The sequence below is a fragment of the Coregonus clupeaformis genome, chromosome 1 (genome assembly GCF_020615455.1).
Source record: "Coregonus clupeaformis isolate EN_2021a chromosome 1, ASM2061545v1, whole genome shotgun sequence".
Taxonomy (NCBI): Eukaryota; Metazoa; Chordata; class Actinopteri; order Salmoniformes; family Salmonidae; genus Coregonus; species Coregonus clupeaformis.
Genome location: NC_059192.1, coordinates 55,456,264 through 55,476,851, shown reverse-complemented (window position 1 = coordinate 55,476,851; position 20,588 = coordinate 55,456,264). Strand labels below are relative to the sequence as shown.

Here is a 20,588-nt window from a genome sequence, read left to right as displayed (position 1 = left end):
AGCCCCTATGTTATGGCAAGCCTAAATTAGTTCAGGAATAACAACTTAACAAGTCACATAATAAGTTGCATGGACTCATTCTGTGTGCAACAATAGTGTTTAACATGATTTTTATGACTACCTCATCTCTATACCCCACACATACAATTATCTGTAAGGTCCCTCAGTCGAGCAGTGCATTTCAAACATAGATTCAAACACAAAGACCAGGGAGGTTTTCCAATGCCTCGCAAAGAAGGGCACCTATTATTAGATGGGTAGAAATTTTAAAAAAGCAGATATTGAATATTCCTTGTCACACCTGTATTTGGGGAGTTTCTCCCATTCTTCTCTCCAGATCCTCTCAAGCTCTGTCACGTTGGATGGGGAGCGTCACTGCACAGCTATTTTCAGATCTCTCCAGAGCTGTTCGATCCGGGTCAAGTCCGGTCTCTGGCTGGACCACTCAAGGACATTCAGAGACTTGTCCCGAAGCCACTCCTGCGTTGCCTTGGCTGTGTGCTTAGGGTCGTTGTCCTATTGGAAGGTGAACCTTCGCCCCAGTCTGAGGTCCTGAGCGCTCTGGAGAAGGTTTTCATCAAGGATATCTATGTACATTGCTCCGTTCATCTTTCCCTCGATCCTGTCTAGTCTCCCAGTCCCTGCCGCTGAAAAACATCCCCACAGCATGATGCTGCCACCACCATGCTTCAGCGTAGGGATGGTTCCAGGTTTCCTCCAGACGTCACGCTCGGCATTCAGGCCAAAGAGTTCAATCTTGGTTTCATCAGACCAAAGAATCTTGTTTCTCATGGTCTGAGAGTCCTTTAGGTGCCTTTTGGCAAACTCCAAATGGGTTGTCATTTGCCTTTTACTGAGGAGTGGCTTCCATCTGGCCACTCTACCATAAAGGCCTGATTGGTGGTGCTGCAGAGATGGTTGTCCTTCTGGAAGGTTCTCCCATCTCCGCAGAGGAACTCTAGAGCTCTGTCAGAGTGACCATCTGCTTTTTGGTCACCTCCCTGACCAAGGCCCTTCTCCCCTGATTGCTCAGTTTGGCCAGGCGGCAAGCTCTAGAAAGCATCTTGGTGGTTCCAAACTTCTTCCATTTAAGAATGATGAAGGCCACTGTGTTCTTGGGGACCTTCAATGCTGCAGACATTTTTTGGTACCCTTCCCCAGATCTGTGCCTCAACACAATCCTGTCTCGGAGCTCTACGGACAATTCGTTCGACCTCATGACTTGGTTTTTGCTCTGACATGCACTGTCAACTGTGGGACCTTATATAGACAGGTGTGTGCCTTTCCAAATCATTTAACACAGGTGGACTCCAATCAAGGATGATAAATGGAAACAGGATGCACCTGAACGCAATTTCGCATCTCATAGCAAAGGGTCTGAATACTTATGTAAATAAGGTATTTCTGTTTTTTTATTTTGTATATATAAAAAAAAAAAAAAAAAGTTTTTCACGTTGTCATTATCAAATCAAATCAAATCAAAATTAATTTGCCACATGCGCCGAATACAACATGTGTAGACATTACAGTGAAATGCTTACTTACAAGCCCATAACCAACAATGCAGTTTAAGAAAAAAATTAAAATAGCAAATAATTAAAGAGCAAATAGTCCGGTTAGCCATAATTAGCTGTTCAGGAGACGTATGGCTTGGGGGTAGAAGCTGTTAAGAAGCCTTTTGGACCTAGACTTGGCGCTCCTGTACCGCTTGCCGTGCGGTAGCAGAGAGAACAGTCTATGACTAGGGTGGCTGGAGTCTTTGATACTTTTTTGGGCCTTCCTCTGACACGTCTGGTATAGAGGTCCTGGATGGCAGGAAGCTTGGCCCCTGTGATGTACTTGGCTGTACGTACTACCCTCTGTAGTGCCTTGCGGTCGAAGGCCGAGCAGTTGCCATACCAGGCAGTGATGCAACCAGTCAGGATGCTCTCGATGGTGCAGCTGTAGAACTTTTTGAGGATCTGAGGACCCATGCCAAATCTTTTTAGTCTCCTGAGGGGGAATAGGCTTTGTCGTGCCCTCTTCACAACGGTCTTGGTGTGTTTGGGTTATTGTGTGTAGATTGATGAGGAAAAACATTATTTTAATCAATTTTAGAATAAGGCTGTAACTTGTGGAAAAAGTCAAGTGGTCTGAATACTTTCCACTGTATGTTTAGGGCAAATCCAACAGAACACATCACTGAGTACCACTCTTCATATTTTCAAGCATGGTGGTGGCTGCATCATGTTATGGGTATGCTTGTCATTGGCAAGGACTAGGGAGTTTTTAGGATAAAATAAACAGAATAGAGCTAAGCACATGCAAAATCCTAGAGGAAAACCTGATTCAGTCTGTTTTCCAACAGACACTGGAAGACAAATTCCCCTTTCAGCAGGACAATAACCTAAAACACAAGGCCAAATATACACTGGAGTTGCTTACCAAGGCCCCGTGTAGCTCAGTTGGTAGAGCATGGTGTTTGCAACGCCAGGGTTGTGGGTTTGTTTCCCATGGGGGGCCAGTATGAAAAATTTATGGACTCACTAACTGTAAGTCGCTCTGGATAAGAGCGTCTGCTAAATGACAGAAAAATGTAAAAAGTAAATTTAAAAAATGGAATATTCCTGAACGGCCTAGTTACAGTTTTGACATGAATCAGCTTGAAAATCTATGGCAAGACTTGAAAATGGATGGCTAGCATTGATCAACATCAAATTTGACAGAGCTTGAATAATTTTTTTAAGAATAATGTGCAAATATTGTACAAACCAGGTGTGCAAAGCTCAGAGACTTACCCAGAAAGACTCAGAGCTGTAATCACTGCCAAAGGTGATTCTAACAAGGGTGTGAATCCTTATGTAAATGAGATTGAGATATTTCCGTATTTCATTTTCAATAAATGTGTAAATAAATCTATTTAAAAAATAACTGTCATTATGGGGTATTGTGTGTAGATTGGTAAGACAAATATATATTTAATCAATTTTGAATTCAGGCTGTAACACAACAAAAATGTGGACTACGTTAAGAGGGTATGAATACTTTCTGAAGGCACTGAATATCAGTATTATTGCTTTCTTAGTTTAATTCGCCATTCACACACTGTACACTACTGTGAACATAGTAGGCTAATAATGTAATAAACCAGCTCTGTTAGCGTTCTTCCTCCTCAGGTTACTCACCAACATGCATAACAGTACCATACATCACAGCTAATCTGTTTGTTGTGCTGTAGGGTAGGCTACATCTCTTATTCACGCACATTTATTGCTAATAGACACCATCAACGCTAATTAGCTAGCGTTGCACTTCCCAAGCCTACCCATATATGGCTGATACAGTAAGTGGATGTGTGCTAAGCAGTTTGTGCCTTACTTCACTAGCATAGACAGACACAGCTCTGGCAGAATCCCTGCCTTTGGGAAAGTATTTATATCCCATGACATTCAAATCAGCATTGATATGGATATCAATTATTATTGATATCTACCTAGTGCATTGATGTGAATCACACTGCTGCTCTCTCATTTAGCTATTTTTGCCTTATGGATTGTGGTTGTGGATGGCTGTTCACAAAGGTATGTGTATTTTAACCCAATAATGGTTGAATTGACTAATAATAATGGTTGTTTTTATGACCAGTGGACAGCAAGTGAAAAATGCGCTCTTGCAACAGCTTCATAGTGCGGATCCCAGCCTATGGAACAAAAGTTTGAGGTTCCTCCCTTCTAAACTCCTCTGAGGTACTGTCAAAAACAAGTTTAATTTTATTTGTATTGCTCAGTCTGCAGATTCCCCCCCAAAAAATCCATAGGCCTAACGGACACATTGTCAAAGTTGCACACTTTTGATAGACTTAAACAGCTGCAAATTATAGCAATATCAAAGTGTCACCAACAACAATAGACCTATAGCCTATAGCAAATGCAGCATATGGCATAAATATTTCACATGCAAATAGTACTTTTCGGTAGTGCTCAAAGCATGCCATTCCATGAGAGCAGCATTTATTTTCAACTCGAAGCAATGAGTCCAATCAGTTCACCATGACAACAAAATTATCAACAACAGAGTAGGCTAATACTGTAAGTCCTTAGTTTTGGGGTTATGCTTAGGTAAAACAATTTGGCTAATCTATATTTCCATATTTCCAAGTCCAATTCTTGAAGATCAAGGGGTATTAAATTAATTGGAATGACTGGAAATCTGACAGACTTTGGTTTTTATTGCAAAGATATAGCTTAATCGTATTATTACTAGTTATTAAACTCTAACATTGATTTATCCTGCAATAGATGTCATTAAATTGGTAATATTCATTTATGTCTTCTACTAATGCCTCATAAAAACCTCTAGAGATGATTGACGCACCTGTGCGTCACACGGAGACGTCATTTTGAATATTGAATAGCTCCCTGTGTGTTTATACTTGAGACTTCTTGTAGTGGCTGCAGCTTAATCCCATATTTCCGCCGATATAACATTTGCGCCTATTCCATTACATTGGGCTTGGGAAAGCAGCCTTTTTATAAACATGAGAGGATCCGGACAAGAAAATCATTACACAACCCGAACTGTGTGAGCTACAAACTAACAAGTCACCACCATTGAAAGATGAAACTCTCACGAACAAGATGTGACTCTCACAGACAAGTTTAATATTGTAGTGGACAAAAATGAGAACAACGTTGGCACGGCCAAATGGACTGTGTGCAACTTGCTATTCAGGTTAACTTTTATTTCTTAATTTTTTGAATTTATTATCATTTGTTTTATCATCATTATTATTATTATTATTATTATTATTATTATTATTATTATTATTATTATTATTATTATTAGTTGTATATCATTATTATTATTTTAAGCCAATTTAAGAATCCAAAACAGTTCTTTAAATATGCGAAAAGGGTTTTGTTTAATTTTGTTGAGACATTTTCGTTGGCTAAATTAAGTTTGAATTGTCTATTTAAGTTTGTGGTCCGTATTTAGTTTAAGATTGGTTAAAGGTAGGCCTGCTGTAAAATAAATAACATTAGCCAAATGCGGTCATTTGTTGGGTAGGCCGGTACGGTAGGCACTCACCTTTGTTGGTAAGTCCTGCAATATAGGCCTAGCATGTTCGAAACTTATTTTGTTTCATTCTGTTGAGCCATTTTCTTTGGACAAATTAAGTTCCAACAATAATGTGTTTGCCACAATATAATAGAGTTACCAGTAGGCCTACTATAGGGCTACTCACACTCATGAAAAGGAAAAACCAAAGAAGGCGAGATGCTAAACTTAAGTTAATGGCACAATATTATAACCTATTTCTATTTTCCCTAAAACAATTATGCTTAGCTACTGCAGGCCTATGAAGAAAATACGCACAGCGCTCCATATGACTCAGACAGTTGAACTTAATGTGAGGAAGAATGTTTTTCACCTACCAGAGTTACTCCTTTAATCTAACACTATAATGCTTATCTTTATAAAACAAATATAAATAAATGCATGTCGGTGTTAGGAACATGACAACGACATATCTCTATCTCTCTAGGGCTAGGCCTAAGATTCTCTTCCTTTCTATTTATTTTGTCATATTAATATCATACAGTGGACACCTAGGCCTATAGGCCTATATGCATGCAATGCCATGATGCATTTAGTGCTCAAATCATCCGACAGCTGAACCGTGAGGTGGAAAATGATTGTTTTAGGAAAGTAAAAACCAATAAAACAATAGGCTATGAAGTTTAGAATATGCTACACATCGAAACACAACACATAGTTGTTTTGCAATTTGTTATAGGCAGTTTTTAACAACACGTTACTGTGGATAATTTGGCCGATATAGCTTGTTTATTGATGGCGCTGGCAGCGCCCAGTCTGAGGTTTCTTTCTTTCTCTCTTTCTTTCTACTCTTGGATCTGAACGGGTTTCTCAGACCCGAACCAACACGGGTCTGTTTGGGTCTGTTTGGGTCTGTTTATTTCACTGGCCTTTTCAGAACACGTCTGACTGTTCTCGGGTCCATTAGGAACGGGTCTCCTTTTTTGGAAAATGTATTTATTCATATATATACAGTGAGGGAAAAAAGGATTTGATCCCCTGCTGATTTTTACATTTGCCCACTGACAAAGAAATGATCAGCCTATAATTTTAATGGTAGGTTTATTTGAGCAGTGAGAGACAGAATAACAACAAAAAAATCCAGAAAAACGCATGTCAAAAATGTTATGAATTAATTTGCATTTTAATGAGGGAAATAAGTATTTGACCCCCTCTCAATCAGAAAGATTTCTGGCTCCCAGGTGTCTTTTATACAGGTAACGAGCTGAGATTAGGAGCACACTCTTTTTTATTTTATTTCACCTTTATTTAACCAGGTAAGCCAGTTGAGAACAAGTTCTCATTTACAACTGCGACCTGGCCAAGATAAAGCAAAGCAGTGCGATAAAAACAACAACACAGAGTTACATATGGGGTAAAAAACATAAAGTCAAAAAATACAACAGAAAATATATATACAGTGTGTGCAAATGTAGCAAGTTATGGAGGTAAGGCAATAAATAGGCTATAGTGCAAAATAATTACAATTAGTATTAACACTGGAATGCTAGATGTGCAAGAGATTATGTGCAAATAGAGATACTGGGGTGCAAAAGAGCAAAATAAATAACAATATAGGGATGAGGTAGTTGGGTGGGCTAATTTCAGATGGGCTGTGTACAGGTGCAGTGATCGGTAAGGTGCTCTGACAACTGATGCTTAAAGTTAGTGAGGGAGATAAGAGTCTCCAGCTTCAGAGATGTTTGCAATTCGTTCCAGTCATTGGCAGCAGAGAACTGGAAGGAATGGGGCCAAAGGAGGTGTTGGCTTTGGGAATGACCAGTGAGATATACCTGCTGGAGCGCAGACTACGGGTGGGTGCTGCTATGGTGACCAATGAGCTAAGATAAGGCGGGGATTTGCCTAGCAGTGATTTATAGATGGCCTGGAGCCAGTGGGTTTGACGACGAACATGTAGTGAGGACCAGCCAACAAGAGCGTACAGGTCACAGTGGTGGGTAGTGTATGGGGCTTTGGAGACAAAACAGATGGCACTGTGATAGACTACATCCAATTTGCTGAGTAGAGTGTTGGAGGCTATTTTGTAAATGACATCGCCGAAGTCAAGGATCGGTAGGATAGTCAGTTTTACGAGGGCATGTTTGGCAGCATGAGTGAAGGAGGCTTTGTTGTGAAATAGGAAGCCGATTCTAGATTTAACTTTGGATTGGAGATTCTTAATGTGAGTCTGGAAGGAGAGTTTACAGTCTAACCAGACACCTAGGTATTTGTAGTTGTCCACATACTCTAGGTCAGACCCGTCGAGAGTGGTGATTCTAGTCGGGTGGGCGGGTGCCAGCAGCGTTCGATTGAAGAGCATGCATTTAGTTTTACTAGTGTTTAAGAGCAGTTGGCGGCTACTGAAAGAGTGTTGTATGGCATTGAAGCTCGTTTGGAGGTTTGTTAACACAGTGTCCAATGAAGGGCCAGATGTATACAAAATGGTGTCGTCTGCCTAGAGGTGGATCTGAGAGTCACCAGCAGCAAGAGCGACATCATTGATATACACGGAGAAAAGAGTCGGCCCAAGAATTGAACCCTGTGGCACCCCCATAGAGACTGCCATAGGTCCAGACAACAGGCCCTCCGATTTGACACATTGAACTCTATCTGAGAGGTAGTTGGTGAACCAGGCGAGGCAGTCATTTGAGAAACCAAGGCTATTTAGTCTGCCAATAAGAATGCGCTGGTTGACAGAGTCGAAAGCCTTGGCCAGGTCGATGAAGACTGCTGCACAGTACTGTCTATTATCGATCACGGTTATAATATCGTTTAGGACCTTGACGTGGCTGAAGTGCACCCATGACCAGCTTGGAAACCGGATTGCATAGCGGAGAAGGTACGGTGGGATTCGAAATGGTTTGTGATCTGTTTGTTAACTTGGCTTTCAAATACTTTCGAAAGGCAGGGCAGGATGGATATAGGTCTGTAACAGTTTGGATCTAGAGTGTCACCCCCTTTGAAGAGGGGGATGACCGCGGCAGCTTTCCAATCTCTGGGGATCTCAGACGTTACGAAAGAGAGGTTGAACAGGCTAGTAATAGGGCTTGCGACAATTTCGGCGGCTAGTTTTAGATAGAAAGGGTCCAGATTGTCTAGCCCAGCTGATTTGTAGGGGTCCAGATTTTGCAGCTCTTTCAGAACATCAGCTGTCTGAATTTGTGTGAAGGAGAAGCGGGGGGGGGGGGGCATGGGCAAGTTGCAGCGGAGGGTGCAGAGTTGGTGGCCGGGGTAGTGATAGCCAGGTGGAAAGCATGGCCAGCCGTAGCAAAATGCTTGTTGAAATTCTCGATTATTGTAGATTTATCGGTGGTGATAGTGTTTCCTAGCCTCAGTGCAGTGGGCAGCTGGGAGGAAGTGCTCTTATTCTCCATGGACTTTACAGTGTGGCAGCTTGTTACCTGTATAAAAGACACCTGTCCACAGAAGCAATCAATCAATCAGATTCCAAACTCTCCATCATGGCCAAGACCAAAGAGCTCTCCAAGGATGTCAGGGACAAGATTGTAGACCTACACAAGGCTGCACAAGACCATCGCCAAGCAGCTTGGTGAGAAGGTGACAACAGTTGGTGCAATTATTCGCAAATGGAAGAAACACAAAAGAACTGTCAATCTCCCTCGGCCTGGGGCTCCATGCAAGATCTCACCTCGTGGAGTTGCAATAATCATGAGAACGGTGAGGAATCAGCCCAGAACTACATGGGAGGATCTTGTCAATGATCTCAAGGCAGCTGGGACCATAGTCACCAAGAAAACAATTGGTAACACACTACGCCGTGAAGGACTGAATTCCTGCAGCGCCCGAAAGGTCCCCCTGCTCAAGAAAGCACACATGCAGGCCCGTCTGAAGTTTGCCAATGAATATCTGAATGATTCAGAGGAGAACTGGGTGAAAGTGTTGTGGTCAGATGAGACCAAAATCGAGCTCTTTGGCATCAACTCAACTCGCCGTGTTTGGAGGAGGAGGAATGCTGCCTATGACCCCAAGAACACCATCCCCACCGTCAAACATGGAGGTGGAAACATTATGCTTTGGGGGTGTTTTTCTGTTAAGGGGACAGGACAACTTCACCTCATCAAAGGGACGATAACCGGGGCCATGTACCGTCAAATCTTGGGTGAGAACCTCCTTCCCTCAGCCAGGGCATTGAAAATTGGTCGTGGATTGGTATTCCAGTATGACAATGACCCAAACACATGGCCAAGGCAACAAAGGAGTGGCTCAAGAAGAAGCACATTAAGGTCCCGGAGTGGCCTAGCCAGTCTCCAGACCTTAAACCCATAGAAAATCTGTGGAGGGAGCTGAAGGTTTGAGTTGCCAAACGTCCGCCTCGAAACCTTAATGACTTGGAGAAGATCTGCAAAGAGGAGTGGGACAAAATCCCTCCTGAGATGTGTGCAAACCTGGTGGTCAACTACAAGAAACGTCTGACCTCTGTGATTGCCAACAAGGGTTTTACCACCAAGTACTAAGTCATGTTTTGCAGAGGGGTCAAATACTTATTTCCCTCATTAAAATGCAAATCAATTCATAACATTTTTTACATGCGTTTCTCTGGATTTTTTTGTTGTTATTCTGTCTCTCACTGCTCAAATACACCTACCATTAAAATTATAGACTGATCATTTCTTTGTCAGTGGGCAAATGTACAAAATCAGCAGGGGATCAAATACTTTTTTCCCTCACTGTATTCATATCGGGTCGGGTGGGAAAACCATGGTTCTATTTAAGAATGGGTCCAAGTTTTTGGACCTGACAAGACCTCTAACACACACTTGTCAGATCATCACCTGCCTGACTACAGGTTCAATCCTCAGCATGGGCCATTTCCAATAAAAAATTGTCTCACCCATCAACACACAATAACCCCGTAATGACAAAGTATAAACAGGTTTTTATACATTTTTGCAAATGTATTGAAAATGAAATACAGAAATATATTTATTCACATTCCTGAGTCAATACATGTTAAAATCACATTTGGCAGAGATTACAGCTGTGAGTCTTTCTGGGTAAGTCTTTACAAGCTTTTTACACCTAGATTGTACAATATTGGCCATTATGTTTTTAAAGATTATTCAAGCTCTGTCAAGTTGGAGCTGAACTCCATTCCACCCAGAACCTCTATACCAAGCGGTGTCAGAGGAAGGCCTTTAAAATTGTCAAAGACTTCAGCCACCCAAGTCAGAGACTGTTCTCTCTGCTACCGCATGTCAAGCAGTACCGGAGAGCTACCCCCTATGGATGATTTTCTAGTACATATGTTGTAGAATGACACACCTATATGCCTTAAATGCTTATGGATTGAGAACCAGTTGAAGGGTTAAAACAGAGCAGAGCCATTTCTTTAGTGCAAACGCTGTGCTTTTGATAACTCCCTGCAGCTGGTCTGTGTATGTCAATGACATGTGATGGAGATACAACTCCTCGTGGTGGCTGTGTGGAGATTGGAGTAACAATGGAACTAGTGTTATCATTTGTTTGTGCTTTGGACCTGACACATAGCCACATGCACATAATCTCAAGGGTCCTGGGAGGATGCTTTTTGGGATTGGCTTAAATGTATGTGGTTGAGAATGGGTTATGGCCATGACATGTTTAAACCATGTTTAAGTATTAATTGATATGTTTTATAATGTGTTATGAAAGTTTAAGGGTAAAACAGAATGAACATGATTGATACTTTGTCCTCCAGATGCATGTCTGGATAGTGAATATAGTCAATACAGAGTGTGATTGTTCTTTAACGTACGTATGTACATACTTTTTTGAGTCATGCCACTAATAAGATACAGAGGCCCCATTTAGAGAAGCACAAGTAGCCCTCGTGAGTAAAACAACATGTGGCACTGAAAGAAGTTAATCATTTGCCTTAAGGGGGTAACTGTATATTCTATGTAAGCATGACTATGCATTTGTGTCTGTATAAAAGGAGAGCTCTGGGTCAGGGCAAGCAGTTGTTCCATGGAGCAAGCTCGGCTTTGTTACGCAATAATAAAGTCTAATTTTTGGATTCACAAGCTCCAGTTTCTTGAGAGATATTTTTGAGTTGACTACTTTTGAGTCAAATATTTCTACTACATAAATGGCGAGCGTTGCCAGGAGTTGGAAACAGGGTCCAGAGACAGTGGACATCTGCGGCTGTGAAACGGCTTGGACGGACCATACAACAAAGCTGCCGCTTTTAAAAAAGGTAAGCCAAGTTCTTACTTATATAGTATAACGTTTGTGTGGTTCGATCCAGGGCCCGGGCTCAGCTGCAGAATATCAAGTAGGTCTCTCCAAATTTAAGAACCAGAAAATTAGAGACTGGGAGCTTTTGGATTTAAGAATACATGTCGATGTCACTCTGTTGTTCGTCTGAACCGTCTGTTCAATTCATTTGATTAATCCTGCTGATCGCTTTGTCTGGGTTGCTTTGGCACGGGCGGCTGTCCATCTGTTTGAACGATCAGAGAATAAATTGTTAAAAAGCCCTACAGATACCGCTCTAAACGTGTCGAGGAAGTGTATCATTTAGAGGGCTGCTTAGGTAGGCAGAAATCCTGTGCAATACCGCTTTTTTCTGTGTCGAGGAAGTGTATCAGAAAAAAGGGCTGAATTTACAGGTCGCTTAGGTAAGATAGAAGTCCAGTAAGGGTGTGTCGAGGAAGTGAATCACCTAGAGGGCTATATGGGTAGATAGAAATCCTGTATAAAATCGTCTTTCTTGTGTCGGGGAAGTGAATCAGAAAGAGTCGATCAGGTAAAAAGATAGGTTATCCGGAGTAGGTGACATAAATTGGAGTTAACACCGGTCATCCTGAGTAGGTGAACGGGTTAAACAGCCACTAAGGCGTCAAAATATAGAGAAAGTGTTAGATAGTAAGGAAAGGAACTATATTTTAGGTTGTTTGAAGCTTCTGCCTGGTGGAGAAAGGGCATGCCCAATCTCGCATTAGGAAAGAGAAGAATTAATGTTATGTAGATATACATTTACCAACTGAGAGGGGTATGAGGAATCCTGTTGGAGGAACAGGTCACGTGTACCGGTGTGATCATATGACGTTTATGCATTGTATTTTGGTCAATCTTTCAGGGTGTGTTTCTGACATTATATTTGGAAACTTTAGCGGTGATGTAGGATTGTGATAAATTGACTACAGTTAAAAATAACTGGAATAGGGTTAAGATACCAAATTTGGGCACTTTGATATAATAAAATATTCCTGTAGGTTATACAAATAGCAATTAAGCGCGTTTGAGAACAACATTGTATGAATGTGGAATGACAGTGGTATAATGGTGTAAATGAGTCGCACTCTGAAGTTTGAATGATGAGATATAGAGGTGTGTATGATAATTATATATACGTTTGAATAATAAGCTTTTCATGTAAATGATATCTTGGCGTTTCCTACAACAATGCCTGTCATAGAATTTTGTAAGATCAGTGAATAGTCACCAGCCTATGCGATTCTGGGAGGATTCTATGACTGAGGGGAAGAATTTGGGTAATTTGTTGTTCGTTCCGCTGAGACTAGATTGTGATTAACTGATTTGTGGCAATAAAGAATCATTAGAAACATGAATGGTTTGGTAGATGTGAATATATTAGAATAGAATGAATTGTATGTGAGTGTAATTTATTACGAGGGATTGGATAAAATAATAGGTGCTGACTTGCACACCCAAAAACGTAGACATACGTGAGGGGTGGGAGAAAGTACATAGATAATTTGATAGAAATAAGAGTAGGCATTATGATAACTATCTATCATTTTGAAGCAGAAGTGAGATAGTAAAGGAATTTTAGTATAATAGGGGGAAATAACATAATCAATTTGATTGAATTCGTTAGATCTGTTTCCAAATTAATGAATGTAGATTTGACTTGTTGACTGCTAAAGCTTCTAGCTTGTTAAATCTCAGTCATGTAAAGCTATTTTCTGATCAAGTGTGGTATGTGCCAGATACTAAAACTACTGACCATTATCATTGGAATAAAGGAGGATTTACTTGTCATTTCAATAAAGCATAGATTCTACATCGCTGATTAGAATCTAGGTTTTCTAAGTATAGTTCAATTATGGTTGTGGGTTGTTTAGATTGACGGAACAGTCAGGATAAGACTGAACGATTTAGCAGCCTGTGTCTTTTCAGACTGAAGGACTCACTTATTCAATGGGAAAGAGGGAGGTGTGATTATAGTCTAATCAGAAAGGACAGTTACATACATTTGAATAGCGGACAGGCAATTGCGATAGAGTTGTGGCCATAATTTGAATTGTTTAGGTAGACTGGAATGAAAGTAACGTCTTTTAATAAAATGAATACAAATATACTATTAATTATTGTTGGGTTGTGAATATACTTTACTAATGCCATGTTTTAGTTCTCGGGTAAAAGAGAGTCGTACTTGCTTGACTGTATCGAGCTGAAAGAGATATTTGAAGCAAGTCTGAATAGTTGGATGGAAAACATTTATTTGACAAATTCTAATTGTTATTACTTTATCCTATAGTTTGCGTGACACCAGTGATGTATGCAAATAGTTAGTGAATTCTAAAACGATAATTTGTTTTCGCTACGTGGACCAGTGGAGTGTAAGTAGTTTTAACTATTATGCTGATGGGATAGTACCAACTTAATATAGGTTCTAGATTTGATCAACAACAAGTTTGTATTTTAAACTAAATTAATGCAATTAGCTACAATTACAACATTATCAGAAAAAGGCACAATCTAATGTGAAACAGTTATTACATATGTCATTAATCCAGTAATGATACAAAGCTAGAAGGATAACAAGAGGGAGAGAGAACCAAAAAAAGGCTGGCTTAATTACACCACCACCAAGAAGACCAGGGGTCTGCTGGGGGTGCAGTCAATCAGGACATACAAGAAGGGATTGTCCTACCAAGCCGTGGTGGCCTAGGCAACCACAACAGGGTAATTGGCAAGGGAATGGGCCCAGCTTGGCTGAATGGCAGCAGTCTTAGAACTTGTGGGAAGGACCAAATCAGGATAGCTAGAGAAGCATTTATTTTGGACTAGGGGACATGCGACAGCACTAACTTATTGTGGGTTCTGGATTGGTTACACAACAATTTATATTTTTACTAAAAACAATGCAACAGGTTGAAATTATTAGATTACTGGAAAGTGGTTATGGGTTTGTTATGTTATAGGTGTATATTCCACTTAATGAAACATGATAAATGTCTGATGTGTCTTGGTTGAGAGTCTTTTCTGGGATTGATGGAAATCCCCTACAGAATGAATGATGAAGGAAATGTAGGAGACCCACGTCTCAAACAACATTTTAATAGATACTTGGGATCAAATATCACTGATTCCTTACACGGAGAAATTGACTGTATTTGAGGTTACGGAAAAGCCTCGGGGGTTGAAATCTTATGGGACTTTATGTTGTTTTATGTGCTCTGGATTGTGGAATTCATCGGGGAAGGGAGCAGTCACAAGTGATGTTCTTGAGGGTTTTCTGAGTAGGAGAATTAGGAGATGTGGGAATAGAGAGTGATAATTTCGAATTTAGATTGTTTGGACTGGTTAGAAGGTATCAAAATGTAAACTAACTATATGTGTACTTTTTCTTCCAGGAAAAAGGGGGGAGTGATTTTCTCTTTTCTTTGAAATACTTTCCGAGACTATAAATAGGGCCTGGTCATTTTTGTTTGTTTATTGTTTTACTATATGGTGTTTAAATAACCACAAACAACCCAGTTGAAGGGTTAAAACAGAGCAGAGACATTTCTTTAGTGCAAACGCTGTGCTTTTGATAACTCCCTGCAGCTGGTCTGGGTATGTCAATGACATGTGATGGAGATACAACTCCTCGTGGTGGCTGTGTGGAGATTGGAGTAACAATGGAACTAGTGTTATCATTTGTTTGTGCTTAGGACCTGACACATAGCCACATGCACATAATCTCAAGGGTCCTGGGAGGATGCTTTTTGGGATTGGCTTAAATGTATGTGGTTGAGAATGGGTTATGGCCATGACATGTTTAAACCATGTTTAAGTATTAATTGATATGTTTTATAATGTGTTATGAAAGTTTAAGGGTAAAACAGAATGAACATGATTGATACTTTGTACTCCAGATGCATGTCTGGATAGTGAATATAGTCAATACAGAGTGTCATTGTTCTTTAACGTACGTATGTACATAATTTTTTGAGTCTCGCCACTAATAAGATACAGAGGCCCCATTTAGAGAAGTGCAAGTAGCCCTCGTGAGTAAAACAACATGTGGCACTGAAAGAAGTTAATAATTTGCCTTAAGGGGGTAACTGTATATTCTATGTAAGCATGACTATGCATTTGTGTCTGTATAAAAGGAGAGCTCTGGGTCAGGGCAAGCAGTTGTTCCATGGAGCAAGCTCGGCTTTGTTACGTAATAATAAAGTCAAACTTTTGGAATCACAAGCTCCAGTTTCTTGAGACATATTTTTCAGTTGACTACTTTTTAGTCAAATATTTCTACGACACCCCAAGCCATAAGACTACTAAATAGTTAACCAAATAGCTACCCAGACTATCTGCATTGACCCTTTTTGCACTAACTCTTTTTGACTCTATACACACACACACTGGACTCTACCCACACACTCACACATACTTACACTGACACTCCAATACATACACACACTCACTCACATACAACACATACACACAGGCACACTGTCGCCACACACACACTTACACACCTTCACGCTCATCACATACGCTGCTGCTACTGTCTATTATCTATCCTGTTGCCTAGTCACTTTACCCCTACCTATATGTACATATCTACCTCAATTTCCTCGTACTTTTTTTATTTTATTTTTTTATTTCACCTTTATTTAACCAGGTAAACCAGTTGAGAACAAGTTCTCATTTACAACTGCGACCTGGCCAAGATAAAGCAAAGCAGTGCGATAAAAACAACAACACAGAGTTACATATGGGGTAAAACAAAACAAAGTCAAAAATACAACAGAAATACATATATATACAGTGTGTGCAAATGTAGCAAGTTATGGAGGTAAGGCAATAAATAGGCTATAGTGCAAAATAATTACAATTAGTATTAACACTGGAATCATAGATGTGCAAGAGATGATGTGCAAATAGAGATACTGGGGTACAAATGAGCAAAATAAATAACAATATAGGGATGAGGTAGTTGGGCGGGCTAATTTCAGATGGGCTGTGTACAGGTGCAGTGATCGGTAAGGTGCTCTGACAACTGATGCTTAAAGTTAGTGAGGGAGATAAGTGTCTCCAGCTTCAGAGATTTTTGCATTTTGTTCCAGTCATTGGCAGCAGAGAACTTGAAGGAATGGCGGCCAAAGGAGGTGTTGGCTTTGGGGATGACCAGTGAGATATACCTGCTGGAGCGCAGACTACGGGTGGGTGTTGCTATGGTGACCAATGAGCTAAGATAAGGCGGGGATTTGCCTAGCAGTGATTTATAGATGGCCTGGAGTACTCCTGCACATCGACTCGGTACTGGTACCCCAAGTATACTGAACAAAAATATAAACACAACATGCAACAATTTAAACCATTTTACTAAGTTACAGTTCATAGAAGGAAATCAGTCAATTGAAATTAATTCATTAGGCCCTAATCTATGGATTTCACATGACTGGGCAGGAGCGCAGCCATGGGTGGGCCTGGGAGGGCATAGGCACACCCACCTGGGAGCCAGGCCCACCCACTGGGCAGCCAGGCTCAGCCAATCAGAATGAGTTTTTCCCCACAAAAGGTCGCTATTACAGACATAAATATTCCTCAGCACCCCCCACTCCCCCTCTTCAGATGATCCCGCAGGTGAAGAAGCCGGATGTGGAGATCCTGGGCTGGCGTGGTTACACATGGTCTGTGGTTGTGAGGCCGGTTGGACATACTGCCAAATTCTCTAAAACGACGTTGGAGGTGCCTTATGGTAGAGAAATGAACATTCAATTATCTGGCAATAGCTCTGGTGGACATTCCTGCAGTAAGCATGCCAATTGCATGCTCCCTCAAAACTTGAGACATCTGTGGCATTGTGTTGAGTGACAAAACTGCACATTTTAGAGTGGCCTTTTATTGACCCCAGCACAAGGTACACCTGTGTAATGAACATGCTGTTTAATCAGCTTCTTGATATGCTACACCTGTCACGTGGATGGATTATCTTGGCAAAGGAGAAATGCTCACTAACAGGGATGTTAACAAATTTGTGCACAAAATTTGAGAGAAATACATTTTTTGTGCCTATGGAACATTTCTGGGATCTTTTATTTCAGCTCATTAAACATGGACCAACACTTTATATGTTGCGTTTATATTTTTGTTCAGTATATATAGCCAAGCTATCATTGTTCATTATGTATTTATTCCTATTTATTTTCATATGATTTTAATTGTATTCTGCAGTTTTGGGAAGGGCCCGTAAGTACGCATTTCACTGTTAGTCTACACCTGTTGTTTACGAAGCATGTGACAATTCAAATTTGATTTGATTTGAATTTGGTTGTTGATCATTGCTACACAGCCATTTTCAAGTCTTGACACATATTTTCAAGCCGATTTAAGTCAAAACTGTAACTAGGCCACTCAGGAACATTTAATGTCATCTTGGTACGCAACTCCAGTGTATATCTGGCCTTGTGTTTTAGGCTATTGTCCTGCTGAAAGGTGCATTTGTCTCCCATTGTCTGTCGGAAAACCTGGTTTTCCTCTAGGCTTATGCTTGTGCTAGGCTCTATTCTGTTTCCTTTATCCTAAAAAACTCCCTTGTCCTTGCAGATGACAAGCATACCCATAACATGATGCAGACACAAACCATGCTTGAAAATATGAAGAGTGGCACTCAGTCATGTGTTGTGTTGGATTTGCCCCAAACGTAACACTTTATATTCAGGACATAACGTTAATTTATTTGCCACACTTGTATTGTAGCTTTACTTTAGTGCCTTATTGCAAACAGCATGCATTCTGTACAGGCTTCCTTCTTTTCACTCTATCATTTATGTTAGTATTGTGGAGTAATTACAATGTTGTTGATCCATCCTCAGTTTTCTCATATCACAGCAATTCAACTCTGTAACTGTTTTAAAGTCACCATTGGCCTCAAAGTGAAATCCCTGAGTGGTTTCCTTCCTCTCTGGCAACTGAGTTAGGAAGAACACCTGTATCCTTGTAGTGAATGTGTGTATTGATACACCATACAAAGTGTAATTAATAACTACCCCATGCTCAAAGGAATATTCAATGTCAGCTTTTTTTTTTGTCTACCCATCTACCAATAGGTGCCCTTCTTTGTGAGGCATTGGAAAACATGCCTGGTCTTTGTGGTTGAATCTGTGTTTAAAATTCACTGTTCGACTGAGGGACCTTACATATAATTGTATGTGTGGGGTACATATACGAGGTAGTCATTCAAATGTAATGTTAAACACTATTATTGCACACAGAGTGAGCCCATGCAACTTATGTGACCTGTTAAGCACATTTTTATTCCTGAACTTATTTAGTTTCGCCATGATAAAGGGGTTGAATACTTATTGACTCAAGACATTTCAGCTTTTCATTTTTAATTAATTTGTAAACATTTCTAAAAACATAATTCCACTTTCACATTATGGGATATTGTGTGCAGACCAGTGATACAAAATATTAATTTAATCCATTTTAAATTCAGGCTGTAAAAGTCAAGGGGTTTGAATACTTCCTGAAGGCACTGTAAGTTCCCAAGTCAGACTTTAGTGGCTCATCCTCTCTGTCTGTTGCTGGGTTTTGCCTAAGGTAAAACACAGGAGATGAGGGGGTTGCTGCAGTTGCACACAAACACACACACACTCTTACACTCAATCACTTCCCGTTCCCCTACACATGCACAAAGCCTACCACCCCCACAGTGTGGTTCATACCGGTTGGGTGAACTCTGGAATGGTAATGCGGTAGGTGAGGGGGTTACAGTCATGGGTGTTGTTGACCAAGACACAGGGCAGGAACATAGGCCCCAGGTCATCTCCATCCAGAACGTCTATGGTCAGCGTGGTCGTAGCAGTCCGCCTGTTGGCACCGTACAGGGCACGGTCCTGTAGGACGTAAGTCAACACCATTACTTACCAAAGCCATGAATGAATAACACCATAAAATATCATCAATATAAATCAATCAATCAATCCATCATAAGACCAATTTCTCTTTTTAATTCCATGATCAACTTCATAAACTTAGTGAACATTTAGGTTGAGAAACACACTACCGGTCCAAAGTTATATAACACCTACTGATTCAAGGGTTTTTCATTATTTTTTAAACTATTTTCTACATTGTAGAATAATAGTGAAGACATCCAAACTATGAAATAACACATATGGAATCATGGAGTAACCAAAAAAGTGTAAAACAAATTATTCAAATAGCCACCCTTTGCCTTGATGACAGCTTTGCACAATCTTGGCATTCTCTCAACCAGCTTCACCTGGAATGCTTTTCCAACAGTTTTGAAGGAGTTCCCACATATGCTGAGCTCTTGTTGGCTGCTTTTCCTTCACTCTGCGATCCGACTCATTCCAAACCATCTGAATTTGGTTGAGGTTGGGGGATTGTGGAGGCCAGGTCATCTGATGCAGCATTCCACCACTCTCCTTCTTGGTAAAATAGCCCTTACACAGCCTGGAGGTGTTGAAAAATAAATGATAGTCCCACTAAGCCTAAACCAGATGGGATGGAGTATTGCTGCAGAATGCTGTGGTAGCCATGCTGGTTAAGTGTGCCTTGAATTCTAAATAAATCACTGACAGTGTCACCAGCAAAGCACCCCAGCACCATAACACCTCCTTCTCCATGTTTTACGGTGGGAAATACACATGCGGAGATCATCCGTTCACCCACACCGCGTCTCACAAAGACACGGCGGTTGGAACCAAAAATCTCAAAATTGGACTCCAGACAAAAGGACACATTTCCACTGGTCTAATGTCCATTGCTCGTGGCCCAAGCAAGTCTCTTCTTATTATTGGTGTCCGTTAGTAGTGGTTTCTTTGCAGCAATTCGACCATGAAGGCCTGATTCACAAAGTCTCCTCTGAACAGTTGATGTTGAGATGTGTGTGTTACTTGAACTCTGTGAAGCATTTATTTGGGCTGCAATTTCTGAGGCCGGTAACTCTAATGAACTTATCCTCTGCAGCAGAGGTAACTCTGGGTCTTCTATTCCTGTGGTGGTATTCATGAGAGCCAGTTTCATTATAGCGCTTGATGGTTTTTGCGACTACACTTGAAGAAACTTTCAAAGTTGTTGAAATGTTCTGTATTGACTGACCTTCATGTCTTAAAGTAATGATGGACTGTTCTTGCAATAATGTGGACTTGGTCTTTTACCAAATAGGGCTATCTTCTGTATACCCCCCCTACCTTGTCACAACGCAATTGATTGGCTCAAACGCATCAAGAAGGAAAGAAATTCCACAAATTCACTTTTAAGAAGGCACACCTGTTAATTGAAATGCATTCCAGGTG

General features: G+C 40.7%; 1 protein-coding gene across 1 annotated transcript in view; it reads right to left on the bottom strand.

Moving 5' to 3' along the window:
- LOC121570887 (protocadherin-15-like) overlaps positions 1–20,588 on the bottom strand; it is a 481,652-nt gene that overhangs the window by 240,799 nt on the left and 220,265 nt on the right. The window contains exon 9 of the mRNA XM_041882214.2: positions 18,990–19,160. Coding sequence (XP_041738148.1) covers positions 18,990–19,160 — 171 coding nt within the window. The remainder of the gene's footprint in view (positions 1–18,989; positions 19,161–20,588) is intronic.